Source organism: Trifolium pratense, linkage group LG4 (genome assembly GCF_020283565.1).
Source record: "Trifolium pratense cultivar HEN17-A07 linkage group LG4, ARS_RC_1.1, whole genome shotgun sequence".
Lineage (NCBI taxonomy): Eukaryota > Viridiplantae > Streptophyta > Magnoliopsida > Fabales > Fabaceae > Trifolium > Trifolium pratense.
In genome coordinates this window covers 5,258,101-5,273,088 of record NC_060062.1, presented here as the reverse complement: position 1 = coordinate 5,273,088, position 14,988 = coordinate 5,258,101, and the positions used below count along the sequence as shown (strand labels likewise).

The window sequence follows — 14,988 nt, the reverse complement described above, 5'->3', positions numbered from 1 at the left end:
GGATGAAAAATGTGCTGCAGAAACTTGTTAAGAGTTGTAACACAAGTTAGAGGCAAAAGTATGTGGCTGCGTTTCCAGGTGGGTTGTTACAGCTGCTGCCAATACCAGATAGAGTGTGGGAGGGGACTTATCCATGAATTTTGTAACCAGGTTGTCTAAATCCATGGGGTTTGAAGTGATAATGGTTATAGATGATAGTTTGTCAAAATATTGTCTTTGCAACTGATCAGCCTAAGAGTCTAAGACATGGGCTGTGTGGGTTCGCTGGGCAGAATATTGGTTCAATACCACTTATCACACTGCCATTAATCAGGCACTTTTTTGATGTGGTTAATGGACGAAAACCACCGGTGATAGCTTGTTGGGTATTGGGAGACACTCATGTAGAAGCGGTACAGAGAGAACTCCAAGATAAGGACAAAGCACTAGAATGAAGTCCCAAGCTGATGCAAAGCGTGTAGACAGGTCCTTTGAAGTGGGTGAATGGGTCTTGTCAAATTGAGGGTACATAAAAAACAATCACTGATCTTGACCAAAAAAAAAAATCACTGATCTCTTGTATTCATGCTTAATTGGCTGCAAGGAACTGTGGTCTGTATCCTATTGTGGCTAGAATTGGGGCTGTCTAGAATTGGGGCTGTTGTGTATAAGCTGAAGTTGCCAGAAGGATCTAGAGTTCATCCCGTGTTTCATGTACCTGTGCTTAAGAAGGCAATTGGACTATTATTGGAGAGTATAGTGAGGAGGAAGCTGTCCCAGATAATTTAGAAGGAGATGGATCAAGGGTGGTAGAACCGGAAACGGTGTTGGCTACTTGTGTGATACAGAAACAGGGTGAAGATGTGCTACTAGTTCTAGTGCATTGGAAGAATAGACCAGCTGAAGAAGCAACTTGGGAGGATGCCATAGTCATTACAAGACAGTTTCCTACTTTCAACCTTGACGACAGGGTTGCAGTTGCAGCGGAGAATACTGTTAGAGACCACGAGTAAAATTAGGAATTATAGTGCATCAATCTTCTAATGGGCTCAAGGGGTGAAGGGTTTATACTAGCAGGGGAAAAAAGGGGAATGCATGATCTTTTCTGTTAGGTGGTTTGGGGTGTGAGTGATTGATTGTAACTGTTCCACAATACAAGGAATGGAAGGGAGGTTGAAGAGTATCTTGGAGAATTTAGTGAAAGAAATTAGTAGGAAGCGATAAAGCTGCCTATAGGAGCTTTGCTCTGGCCAGATTCAGGGTCTCATTCCCTCTCTGTATTATTCCATTTTTATCATAATAAAACAATCAATTTCCTTATTTTCTGCTCTTATTTCAACAATGTGATCTGAGTTCCTAACATGAGGTTTTATCTCAATTTTAAGAAACAAATGAAAGAGTATTGAACATCATCTAAGGGTTTGAAATTGAAAAGTTTAATACAAACAATTATAGCTATCGCAATGAGAATTATGTTTATGAACTGATTTTCTCTTTAAAGAATCTAGTAATCACACAATTTAACTAAAAATAACCATAATTTAATCTTCAAAACCTAAAGTTAGGTGAACCAAATATAAATTGATTAAGCAAAGAGTACCTGTTTGATGCCTTTGTAGCTACCAATTGCAGAGTCTCTGTTCCATGAGTCTCTGAACATACCTTCCCTCTTCAACTTCACCAATTCATGGATCAGTAACAAGAATAAAACAAATAAAAATTGGTACTACGCAAGATAATACAACATTTAAATTGAAAATGACCGGTTGTCGAATTCAAATCTTTTTGGTATATTAAACATGCATGCTTGTGAAGTCTTCTTCATTGAGAAGGCTAGACTTTGAGAAGTCGTCTTCTGTATTAATCAGTTGAAGTGTGACTTCGCCATTGAAACATTACTGAGTTTATATCACAGGGGCTGTGATCGTTAGGGAGTGAGACAGTGTCTCATACTTAGGAGTTCCTAGGTAGAGTATAGCACGAGTAGTAGCTAGGTGACAAGTTGTAAACGTGGCATTTACTAATAACTTAGAACTAGTACTATTATAGTGGATTCCTCCTGGATTGGTATCACCCAGAGTAGGTGTATTTACGCTGAACTGGGTTAACAAACTGCTTGTCTTGTTTAATATTCTGTAGTTTATTATTCTGTCTTTTAAAATAGCTTTCTGTTTATTAAGATAACTGTTGTAGCACTTGTACACTGCGTGCCAGAAATTCATACCTAATGAGTATTTTTCCTAATTCCTACTTCTATTCTATTATTGATGAGATTGAATAAATGTTGAATTCCTTCTGGTGGGGTCATAATATATAGAACAAATTCTAAAGGAATTCATTGGATGTGCTGGGAACGACTCAGTGTGCACAAGAACGATGGCCTTTAATTATGCTATGCTCTCGATAAAAGCATTGATGTTTCTTATTTATGCATGAGGATAGCTAATGTCTTGGTATACTATATATTTCATATCAGATTTGCTTGCGTTCTTGTAATGAAATTGTGCGGACGGATTGATATGTGATGGTTCCATACTGTGATGAAGGGTGAACAATTAATGTTAGTCAACTATTTGGAATAGTATCTATCGATGTAAAAAGGAAATTATGTAGTATTGTTCATAAGATGTCTGGAAAGAATTTAGGATAACATTTGGGGCTGACAAATAAATGAAAGAATACATCCATTAAAATAACATACTGTGATGTAGTATTGTTTATTGCATATATATTATGCTTTATATTGTCTTTTAATGCACATAATATTGTTACATGGTCAGTGTTTGGTGATTCATATCAAGTTATTTGACAGGTATTGATCCTGCTTAGCTTCTATGGAAAATTCGAAGAGCTCATCGATCGGGTATTAGAAATTTGGTGTATACATACTACTGGTCCTGGAAAGTATGCTCATGCTATGCTTCCTCCCAAAAGCCCATTTCTACTATTTCTCAAGCGTATGCTGATTGATTATTATGTCTCAAATCAAATCCTACAATTGGTTCAAAGCCTCTTAATAAGCCAAGAGAAGAGAAGGAAACTCTCACCACCAACGTAATTCAGCTGAGAACCATCTTATTGAGGAGCAGCCATCATGGCTTGATGATCTCCTAAATGAGCCAGATACACCTGTCAGAAGGGCCGTGCGTGAATATGAACCAAACTAGTGCAAGAATCAAAGTTGTGATTTGTGAATATGTACACAACAATTTGGGGAGACAATTTTTTATAACCAATATATAAACCAAATAAAAGGACATAATGCAGCATTATATATTTAAGTTGGAGTCAACTGAAGGTGCATTGAGGTGAACATCATAATTAACTACTTACTAAGTGTGTATCATACAAGTGTTTATGAATTGATTCTTTTTTTATCTAGGGTGGCCTTGAGAGGTGGCTGGAATGTGTTTGGGGCACTTGGACTATGGTGAACTGAAGTACAATTTTTCGAGCACGATGGCGGTAGTATACTTGCAAACACTGTAAAATTCAAGTGGTGTTTTGAATTGTGTGAGAGGTGATGAGAAATTATGTGTACTATTATTCTAAGAGGTGAATCTCTATGTAGTTGAGGTGGCGAGGTCCCTTGACAAGAAAGTTGGCTATAGGGCTCGTAACAGACCGAGATATGTGTGTCACGAGTTGGCGATATCATAGATAGATTGATTGTATGGTGATCAAATAGCTTCTAGATCATTGTGGAGTGAATTGAGCTCCTCACACAAAGGTTTTAGTTTGGATGGGCATATGACCCAAACCGAAATAATTTTTTCAATAAAAAGGACGTCGTTGAATTGTTTTCATATTAAGTTATAAGTTATTTCCATAAATTATTTTTGAAACAAAGTTTTTACATAAGTTATTTTAGTGAACTTATAAATAAGCTTAAAAAAACCTTATGATCATGTATTACACTATTCTCATAAGTTTTTTCAAACGGTTATAATTGTATTTGTATTATAAGTCGTAAAGTATTTTCTACTAGACAATATATAGAAAAGACAAGCAAAGTTCTGCTAATAATTTAGACTTGAGATTTTTTAAACAATGGCCTTGCTTATTATTACACGGTGCTTCTAGGGTTTCTTCTTTTTAATGTCAACTATATATTTTTTCTTCAAGAAGATACCATGTTTGTGTTTATAATAAATGAAGAATATAGGATGCTATTTTGCAGTTAATTAAATATGTTTAGAGCTTATTTAATTTGTGTGTGCTTTGTGATGTTTTTCATGAATGACTATAAGCAATTAAACAAAACAAAACTTTTCTTCAAGTGGCAAACAATAAAGCAAGTGAGAGGGAATGTTACTTATAATAAAAGGCTTAACTGCCTTTTCTTGTCACTTCTAATTTAAGATCAAGGATACTAAGTGTCCGTTTGACCCTATTTATTTTTTATTGGCAAATGCTAACATGTGCCCCAAGGGCACATTTTAAGGTGCATTTAATTAATTAATATCTCACTTAATTTACTTCTTTTTTGGTACATTCTCACTTAATTTACTTCAAAAATAGTAATAATCAACTTTATTAATTAAAATATATTGTCACTATATTTATTACCCATTTAAAATAATTGGAAAGACAAAATATGATATGCTGTCAAATTTGATTTATGATCACGTGCCTGGTAATACGACCACAATTATATATGCATCCAATTTTTTTTGGTTTGTTAACAATCAGATTTATAGTACTATTGGTAATACTTCATTTATGCTAACTTGTGGTTTTTTTTTTTTTCCGGTGAACAAGATCGAGTATTATAGTATTATGTTGTAATGGTAACGATTGTTAGTACTATTTTAGCTTTTGAATTGCTAATATATTTTAGAATTTTATAATACTTACTATAATTTAATTATTTTTTCAACTTAAAAAAAAAGGTTTGACAAAAAAAAAGTTTTGTAGAATTTTTTTTTGACCAAGCACGTCATCATATTTGGCAAGTATCATATTTTTGTCTATGCATTTTTTAAAATAGATAATAAATATAGTGAACCATATCTTTTAATTAATAAAGTTTATTATTGCTATTTTTGAAGTAAATTAAATGAGATATTAGTTAATTAAATGCACCTTAAAATGTGCCCTTAGGGCACATGTTAGCAGAACCCTTTTTTATTTATCTACTTCTTTTAAGGAGAAGTGGGGTTAAATACAATTTTGATAAAATTCTTAAAATAAGATGTGTTTTTTTTTTAATGAAGAAAACACAATATAAGTGACTTAAAAAAAGAATTTATGATAATTATCTTTTTTAAGTTGTTATTATTAGTTGTTATTATCTTTAGCGGTAAAAGAATGCATTTAAACATTTAGCGTTTAGCAGTAAAATAGCTATCGGAAGGGAGGGAGGGAGAGAGATCTCACAAACTTTGCATTTAAAATTGTTGCAAGTCAATTGCACCTTTGTAAGTTGAGGCGAAGAGATCACAAACTTCTTAGAAATTGGAGCTCGATGATTAGTTCCGATACATACTTGACTTAAATGTAATTTCTTCAAGCGTAGCATATAAGAAAATGGAGAAACTGGTCCACATTTCTTGTATTTCAACGAGAGTTTGTTGAAATGTAGAGTTGTTAGCCGCCTAAAATTAACCCCCCAAAGGTTTTGACAAAAAAAATGAATCATCCGAAGTAGACCAAAGTACAAACTAAAGGAGGTTCAATTCATCCAACAAAGAACTCTTATCATTGTTCATTTTAGAAAACAAACAGTACCTAAACTCAAGTCTTTTTAAAGACTTCGAACCAAACAACACAGTTGGCACCTTAACCTTACTACTCGCTCGATTAGTCGATCGGCGAAGGTTGACTTCAACGTCTTAAACCCTATTTGAAACCGCATATTCTATTACTTTTTCGAATAAACCTTGATTTGTTTTGTATGTTTTTCCATGCCGATGGTACGTAGATGAGAACCGTCATCGGTAAGCAACCGCGTTCCGTTAAGACCGACATCACAAAATCGTCAAAATCAGTGACAGTTTTAAAAGAATCGCTATTTAGATTTAAAGAGGGGATCAATTTTCAAATTGTGCACCACAATGCATGAATACGTCATCCTTATTTATGAACTTTTCCAAGTTCATAAATGGAGCATCCTTACAAAGAACCTACAAAATTAAAAAAATTTATAACATAGCTAAAATTAGATAAATTTAATACATCAAACACAATTGACTTTTTACCTCAACTTAACATTGGCTCGTGTCCGTTTCAATTGGTTTAAAGTGTGACTTGTTGTTGGTGGCAATTCCTTGTGTTCTTTAATGTGTGTCACCAAACCTTCTTCAATTGAAGGAAAATGAAACCTAAAAGTGCTCCACCATGATATATGCAAGTGCATAATGTCTCTTAGCATTGGTGCAACAATTTTAACTTTGCAGTGAAAATTGTTGCAAATCAATTTCACTTTAGTAAGTTGAGGACAAGAGATTACAATCTTCTTCGGAATTGGATATCCCGAATAACTTTCTATCCATATTTGACTTAATTCCAAATTTTTCAAGTGTGCCATTTTAGAAAATGGAGACACCGGATCATTTTTTCTGTACTTCAGGGAGAGGTTGTCGAGATTTAAAGTTGTTAGAAGCCTAAAATCAACCCCTAAAGGGTTTGACAAAAAATGGAATCGATAAGTGTCCGAACTTGACCGAGGCATGAACTGCAGTAGGCCCAACTCATCCAACAAAGTATTGTTATCATGGCAGTAGCTAAACTCGAGTCTTTTTAAAGACTTCGAGCCAAATAAATCAGTTGGAACCTTAACTTTACAGCTCATTCTATAAGTCGTGCGAAGTTTGACTTCAATATCTTCAACTCCGTTAGAAACTGCATATTTGATTAGTTTTTCAAACAAATCTTGATTTGTTTTGTATTCTTTCCCATGCTGATGGTAGCTGAGAACTGTCATTGGGCAGCTACCGCGTTTCAATAAGACCGATGTGACAAATTTGTCAAAATCTGCGACAGTTTGAAAAGAATCGCTCCTGAGATTCAAAGAGGGAATCAATTGCCAAATTGTCTTCCATCGTCTTGATACCCTACAAGTCCTTTGAATAGCTTCCTTAGTCTCCAGGGTAGACAAAATCTGCAAAATCATATCCTTCGGCAATGCTTGACCGAGTAAACTACAATATCATATTAGGTAAAACATATCTTATTGTGTAAAACTACATAGAATTTATTGATTTGGTAATATCTACGTATAAAATACATAAATCACTATCAAACATTACTACATAAATCAGTTATGTTACTACATAATATGTAATCTGAGCTTGAACACGTCAAATTTTTGTACACAATGATTGTTGATGGCTTTTTCATGGGATTTCCATCCGATTTTGACCGATTTTAGCCGTAGTCATCGAAAGTTTGGCCCGGAGGCGATTGCGATCATATGGACACTTTTCTTCGAAAATTAACACATTACTGGAAGGGGGAGAGAGAGAGAGAGGGCACTCACAGTATCGATGTTGTTTTCCGTTTCGATATCCGACATCGTGGGTCGGTCGGAGGGAGAGAGTTGCCTCGGAAGGAGAGAGTTGGAAATCGGTAGAGTTAGAGTTGACTTGTTTATTATATGAATTTTTTTCTTATTACTCACTCCACTTTCACTTTTGTTTAAAATTTAATTTGCATATTATTTATTAATATGAAGATGATATATTAAAAGATAATAATTAAGAAAAATTGAATTATGTATTAAACAAGTTTTAAACAAGTTTTAAATAAATTGAATTATTTATTAATATGTTATGTACCAAAAAAATTTTGAAAAAAAAAAAACTTTAGTTTTTCAAATATATATTAAATTTTTTACAGTTTCAACAACTACTTCTAAACAACTACTTCACCGTCAGGACTCTTCCAACCACAGCGACGTCTCCGTCTTCAACGACAACGATGTCACCGTCTTCAACGACAGCGACGTCTTCAACGAGAGCGACGTCTCCGCCTTCAACGACAGCGACGTAACCGTCTTCAACCGTCAGGACTCTTCCAACCACAGCGACGTCACCGTCCTCAACCTTCAGGACTCTTCCAACCACATCAATGTCACCGTCTTCAACCGTGACTACTTTCCACTCCACAACAATGTCACCGTTAACTTTAACGGAAGCCTCATCACCGCTACCGTCACCGCCTCTGGTTCTGTGGTTGATGAGTGGATCAATACGACTCTTTCCCTTGGCGAGAAGCACCTCCGCAGACATTGTTTACTCGTCGGCATGAGCATGGATCCTGGTGGAAACACACTGCATCTCTGCGTCGATAGCCGATGCCTGATTTTCCAGATCTCTCGGGCTGATTCCATACCTCCAAACTTTCGCAAATTCCTTTTGAACGGTGACTGTAAATTCGCAGGGTTTTGGAACAAATGGCATCGCAAGAAGCTTGCTGACTCGAAGCATGGTTTGTTGATGTACGCGGGTAGTTTTAATCTCAGGTGGATAGAGCCAAGTCTCCGTGATGAATGGACTGAGGAGATTATTCACAAGGGTCTCGGATTCAAAGTGGAAAGATCAGAGCAAGCGATTGGAGTGGACCATTTCTCAGTGACGATCAAGTTGTTTATGCTTGCGTTGAAGCTTACTGCGCTTTCATCTTTGCCAGGAACTTCAAGCTGGGTGATTATGTGTTCTAGTAATGATCAAGTTGTCATCTAAAACTATATGAACAAATTTATATTTCCAAGTCATGCTTTGCTTTGAATCTACTTGGTCCACCTTGTATGTATGAAATTGCTTTGCAAGAGGATTAGAGGAACCTATAATATATCAGATTTATAATATTATTGCATCTTCATGTTATATTCTTTTTTGTCCAAATCTCAATATACATAATTCTGATCTAAAAAAAAAAAGTTTATCTATTGGCACAAGTTTTGTCGGACGGTTTGGGAATGGGAGAACTTATAAAATTAGCTTATGACATTTTTTATAAGCTTTTCTCAACTCATTTCTAGGAGTTTTCGAAGATAAAAAATAGCTTGTAGCATATACAAAAATAATTTAATTTCATCTTTTGCTATATAAATAGCTTATGTAAGTAAGTTTATACATAAGTGCTTATCATGACTAACGCTTGTGATATAAGCTGTTTATCCAAATAGGGCTTGAGTATTAAATGTGGGTTTTTATTGATGTTGAAAATGGTGAGCGGTTCTTGGTGTTGAGCACCATATTTTTTATTGTATTTAATTGTTATTCGGGTTGAACTAATTAAACCATGCCATTGAGGTCTTGCGTTGGATCTTATGTCTGGTTTTTAAACCATTGAACTAAACACATTTTATTTTAACAATTAAAAGTTAAAACCCTAAAGACAGTAGAAATGCTAAAAACAATAGAAACCCTATTACAACCAAACTGAACAGCTAAATCGAATCAAAGCGATTATTGCCTACGAAGCACTGTCACAAATACGGACACCAGACACTTCACGAATACATCGGCACCGCCGCACCGGTAAGAATATGAAAAAAATTATTAATTGAATGTAATCACATGTGTCGTGTCGGACAACTGTCATGCTTTCCATCATAAGTGTCGGTGCTACAGAGATTGTTGTCCTTGTTGTATTGTATCACAAACAACAACTTGGGTTAGAGTTGCACCAAGGTTTTAAATTGCGGTTGCGGTCGTGGATGCGGTTGGTTGCAGTTGTTGCGAATGCGGTCATTGCGGTTGCTGCAACGACAATGCGATTACTGCGGCGTGAAATCATTTTGCGTCAGTAAAGGTTTTCTCTTATGTAGAACCCGTTTTGTTTTTATGTTGGTTGACAAAGAATGTTCAGTTGAAATCTCTAAACCTATATAAAGTTCCGTGATCTATTATACTGTTTTTTTTTTTTATCAGTTTGTTGTATTAGTTGAACTTTCAAGTGATTTGTGATTGTTATTTTATGATGATTGAGCGACCCAATTGGGCTCTTGGTTTGGATGGATAACTACAATGTGTTATCTTTACATAGTACTACTGATACAGTCTAATTTCTGATTTAGGTGCTTTTTCTATCTCGTTTGGTGTTTGAAAGATAACTGAGAGAGATGGTGAAAGACAAGTTAAAGGAACCTGTTCTTACAGCTTTCACACCTACTGGTGACTATGTGGCCATTCTGTCTTCAAATGCGACGGTCAAAGTAAGCATTGCCTATGATGATCAAACAGTGGAGATTTGTTAGCCGAGTGGAAGCCATCAGATGGAGATTATGACAAAAATAACAAAATCAACAAGGCTTTAATACATTTTTAGTTCGTCCCTGTATCATTTTTTGTTTTAAAATATTCTCTGAATGTGCAAATACTTTTATTTTAGTCTCTAACATTAAATGTCGTTTCAAAAACGATGACGTGGCAAACAGGGGCTAACATGACAGTGTGTGCCACGTATACCGTGAGAAATTAATTATAATATTATTTTAATGAGATAATGAACTTACGTATCGAATTTACATGTCGAATCTACCTAAACAAAACAAATTTGCTTAAATTCTCGAATTTACAACCTTGATCTATATATTTAAGCTATCACCAAAAGAGTGCTATAGGAGCTACAACTCTTGTTCATTGCAATTTGCAAGCATCAAAACTTATTTCAATGTATATCTATCACTTACAGTACAGTTATTTTATGGCTTCTCAAGATTTTTTCACTAATCTATTCTTGTCATATGAACCCTCATTTTTGAAGTCAATCAATGGTAATTCTTCCTCATTTGAATCATTTTCTTCACTTACCTTTGATTCTATATCAGCAGTAGCTCCATAAGCCCAACTACATACTAGATAATACAGTATATTAACACCACTCACTGTGGCAATAACCCAATAATACTTGTCGAATCGACCCTTGTTAATATTATCCGAAATCCATCCATCTTTTCCACCTTTCGAGGTTACCCTTTCGATAACGCTGAATAAAAAAGAAGATGTCACATATCCTATGGCCATTCCAAGTCCGAAAAGGGAAGAAGCAATGCTCGACATAGTTTTAGGAAATTCAGTGTAGTAGAACTCATTTTGGCCTATAACATTGAATGCTTCAGCTATACCACCCAAACAAAGTTGAGGAAAAAGCCACATTGCAGACATGTTCAACATTGCGTGAGGATCGTTACCGTATCCTTCTACGATCGCTCTTCTTCGCCTTATAGTCTCAACGATTGCTGCGGTTACCAAGTGGATAAAAGAGAAAAACAATCCAAGTCCCATTCTGTTCTTAGCACTAATCCTAACTTGTTTTCCATAGAGCTTCGAGGCTAGAGGAATAATGACACGATCATAAAGAGCTATCCATATGAATATTGTGAATATCATGATTACAGTAAGAGAACCGGCTGGAACTTCAAAGTTTCGAGTGATGTGTCTATTCAGTGATTTCGCTTGCAACAATCCAAATGAGCCTCCAATGTTGAGTGACATCAGTATACTTGTCGACCACAAGGGAATAACTTTGATAATAGCTTTAAATTCTTCTACTTGATCTGTTGTGCATAAACTCCAAGGATCCGTGGCTGATCCGTCAGAGGCTATATCTTTTTCTGGACTTCTAATGAAGCAAGCTTTATTCAGAAACCTAGAAAATAAAGCATTACCATAAGTTCAGTATATTAATTCATCCATTAAACAAGCAAAATATACTACTACCTTCGTCCTTCAATATCAGACTCTCATAAGCTTTTTCCTTGTCCCTTTTCAACTGCATTAATTATTATTTTAACAACATACTCCTAATTGGCTAATTATGTCAATCTTTTTCTGCAACCTGTAATAAATACTAATATACTAGAAGCATAAACTAATTCTCTCTTCTAAACGGTAAACTTGTAAAATACTAATAGCAATTGATAACAAATTTACTACTACTACTACTAGTGTCATATATTTAGGAACGGAGGTAGTAATAGGGACTGTAATACTAATGTGAATAAATGGTTCAATTTCAACCTTAGTTTATCAGTTGGAACAACAAACTCAGAGTCCTTCATATGATGATACATTCCAACCGAGTTCTTAGGTGGTAGTCGAAGTTTCCTGTTCTTAAAAGCCGCAACGATCACTCGTACAAAACCAGTAAACAAGCTGCTATTTGCTTTATTCTTTACATAAAGTGGAGAAGCAAGGAAGAAAAAGAAAGTGGAAAAGAACATAAGTGCGGCCGGAACACCAAAACCAAGTTTCCATCCAAGATGATCTTGGATATAAACTATTCCTGTGAATGCAATTATGACAGAAATAGCTGAGGAAGCATAGTACCAATTGAAGAATATTTCCAAGGCTCTTTGGTTATTAGGGTTGTCTTTTCTATTCACCTGGTCCGCACCGAATGCCATGGAGCATTGAAGGCCACCATTTCCAATGGACATAAGAGCAAGTGAAGAAATTAATATTGCCACTTGTGCAGTTGTTGCAAATTTACAGCTTTCAGTTGCAGGATTGCAAGGAGGAGGCCTTGCTTGTGGGATCATTGCTGTTAGCCATAAGAGTAACATTCCCTGTTAGCAAAAAGGGGGGAAGTTGAGTTTTTTTTCTTCAATATACAAAATCATTTACGTTGTTTCGTTCAAATGAGGGAAGGGGAGATAATCCTAATGTACTTGGAAGAGCTTACTTTGAGCTTAATTTATGATGTGAGCATTTATGTAGTGTTTAGACAAGTTTATAAAAATAACTTATGATGTTTTCATAGACTATTTTAAGCTTATTTTCGTAATAGCTTACTGAAACAGCTTATACAAAGCTTGTAGAGTTCTATGATAACCTCTTATTGTTAAGAGTGTAAAATCATAGAGAGAAAAGAGAGAGTATTCATTGGATGAAGCAATTGTGATTACATAAAATGAAAATAAAGCTCCTAATCACTATATATAGTGTAGTGACTTTCTATTGTTACTGAGATAGAATTTGTGTAAGAAGTAAAATTACAATGTTCAGTTTACTGCACTTAGGCTCAGAGTGCGCCTATGCAGGTGTAATCTTAACACTTATATGTTGCACAAGTCCCTTCAGCTCGCCGAACCAAACAAGAAAATTCATTGAAAATATTTTTCTCCCCTTCATTAAAAATGTTAATCTTGTCTACGCAATGAAACATTTGGTGCACAAACGAGTTATGTAATACCTACACTTCACACTGAAGGCATGTTTGGTGTCTAACATGTGTCCGTACTGACATGATACGATACATACAACTACATTCAATCAGTACCAGTTTCTTAAATCATTATAAGTGTCTATTTGTCGCTATCAACTGGGTGATGTTTAATGTCTGTGTCGGTGCTTCATAGCAAATGAGTCAAACTATCTATCATTTTCATCTCCTCTACACAAGTTAATTATTCAAATGACTATAATGGAATAAAAATGGAAAGTCTACTAACCATAAAAGTGATGATAGAACCTAAACCAACAGCAAGGAACCGACCCAGATGAGAATCAGCAATGAAAGCACCAATAAGAGGCATGAAATTGGTGGTTGCAACAGATAAAAGTAGTATATGAGTAGCTTTGGATAAATGAAGATTGTAACTTCCCATCAAATAAAGTATCATATTTGGCAATAATCCTAATGTTGCCACTCTAGCAAGTGATTCATTTGCTGCAATTCATACATTTTCACTCACATTAATTACCACTTAGCAACCCAAAAATACAAAATACTAATTAATTAATTAATTAATTCAACAATGAAAAATAATAAGAAATAAAAACCAACCGACCGAAGTCGAGTGGTTAATGAGTTCCTCATAGATTAATCGTTCAGAACAACTCGAGTTCGATTCTTGAGAGAAACAATTCTTAGCTAGACTTTACTTAGCTCTGGTCGAACTCTGAATTACCAGGGTCGTTACTCTTAAAACAAGAGGATTAACATAACATAAAAAATAAAATAGAGATACCTATGATGAAAGGCATAGTAATGAAGCCACCCTTGTTGTGTGTTTGAGGTTGTGAAATGATGTCATTTTGGGAACTGATTTTGGTATGAGGTGAAGAAAGCTCTAGTTCCTTCTTCTTCTCCATCTATGAGGTTTTTTTGTATTGAATTACGTTTGACTGAAGCAAGAAGTAGAAAAGAAAGTTGATGTTTGGTGTTCAAGTTCATCTAGGCAGACATGGATGGATTCATCAGTCAACAGACCATTCTTGTCTCACGGTTTGGGCGGACTAACTTGTAGAAGATCCAATAAGCAAGAGATCTAGATTATGATTATAGTTCAATTGAATAATCAATATTCTACAAATAAAATGAATGATTAATTAATAAATTAACTAAAAAGAAACACTAACGGAATTGATATCTATCAAAGTATGAGTTAAGTCTCATATTATTTGAAAAAGTTTAGATTGAACAATATAAGTAAGATGATCTATAAACTAAATGCCTTAAGATTTTGGATGAAATTGTGGTGTTAAAGTCATTTGTGTGATTGTTCAATATGTATCCATCTTGATGAGTGGTGATAGAGTTGATTTTGAAACTTTATAAGTAAGAGAACTCATAAACTTAATGGATTGTTCAATGTTGATCCAACTCAATCACAGTCCAACACTAAAATGTAATACTAAATGTGTCTTACGAACAAGTTAATGAAATTAATATAGAAATACTACTACTGTAATTTTTTATGGGTTCTACATTTTTTGTAGTTCCTACGTTTAACTCTTCAAAAATATAAAAATTGTTTTGTTGAACACAAAGTTTCTATTTTTTAAAATTTAAATGTGTTATGCAAAATACATGTTAAAAGTTGATCCCATAAATAAAAAGAATAATGATAATTTGAGACACAAAATACACATACACCACAATGTATCGCACCGTTTCTTAATACTCAATTTTTATTTATATTTCTCTTTCTTTTCCTTCTTTCTCATTCACGACAATCACTCTTCTTTTTTGCTCTTTTATTTATCTATTTATTTTCTCTTTCTCATTCATCCAATTGTTTATTTATTTCGTATCAACGAGTATAACTCAAATGAT

General features: G+C 34.7%; 2 protein-coding genes across 3 annotated transcripts; one reads left to right on the top strand and one right to left on the bottom strand.

The window, feature by feature from the left end:
- The first annotated feature begins 8,231 nt into the window (after positions 1-8,231).
- Positions 8,232-8,663, top strand: LOC123921996. Its single transcript, XM_045974746.1, has one exon. The coding sequence runs from the start codon at positions 8,232-8,234 to the stop codon at positions 8,661-8,663; it is 432 nt and encodes a 143-aa protein (XP_045830702.1).
- Positions 8,664-10,395: 1,732 nt separating this feature from the next.
- On the bottom strand, positions 10,396-14,241 carry LOC123921571 (protein NRT1/ PTR FAMILY 1.2-like). Of its 2 annotated transcripts, none has more exons than XM_045974166.1 (4): positions 13,901-14,241; positions 13,382-13,599; positions 11,949-12,496; positions 10,396-11,577 (listed from the first exon to the last, which is right to left on the bottom strand). In XM_045974166.1, the coding sequence occupies exons 1-4, from the start codon at positions 14,022-14,024 to the stop codon at positions 10,641-10,643; spliced, it is 1,827 nt and encodes a 608-aa protein (XP_045830122.1). In that variant the 5' UTR covers positions 14,025-14,241; the 3' UTR covers positions 10,396-10,640. The 2 variants fall into 2 exon arrangements, with proteins under 2 accessions (XP_045830122.1, XP_045830123.1); XM_045974167.1 differs by having other exon boundaries at positions 12,258-12,496; positions 13,901-14,237.
- Positions 14,242-14,988: the final 747 nt, after the last annotated feature.

What these genes read in the sequence shown, in the direction of transcription:
- LOC123921996 (XM_045974746.1), top strand. Translation starts at nt 8,232, where the DNA reads ATGGATCCTGGTGGAAACACACTGCATCTCTGCGTCGATAGCCGATGC.
- LOC123921571 (XM_045974166.1), bottom strand. Translation starts at nt 14,024, where the DNA reads ATGGAGAAGAAGAAGGAACTAGAGCTTTCTTCACCTCATACCAAAATC. An exon ending in GTTCTATCATCACTTTTATG is followed by an intron (nt 12,497 to 13,381) that starts GTTAGTAGACTT and finishes TTTTGCTAACAG; the next exon opens with GGAATGTTACTCTTATGGCT. An exon ending in GTTCCAACTGATAAACTAAG is followed by an intron (nt 11,578 to 11,948) that starts GTTGAAATTGAA and finishes TTTATTTTCTAG; the next exon opens with GTTTCTGAATAAAGCTTGCT.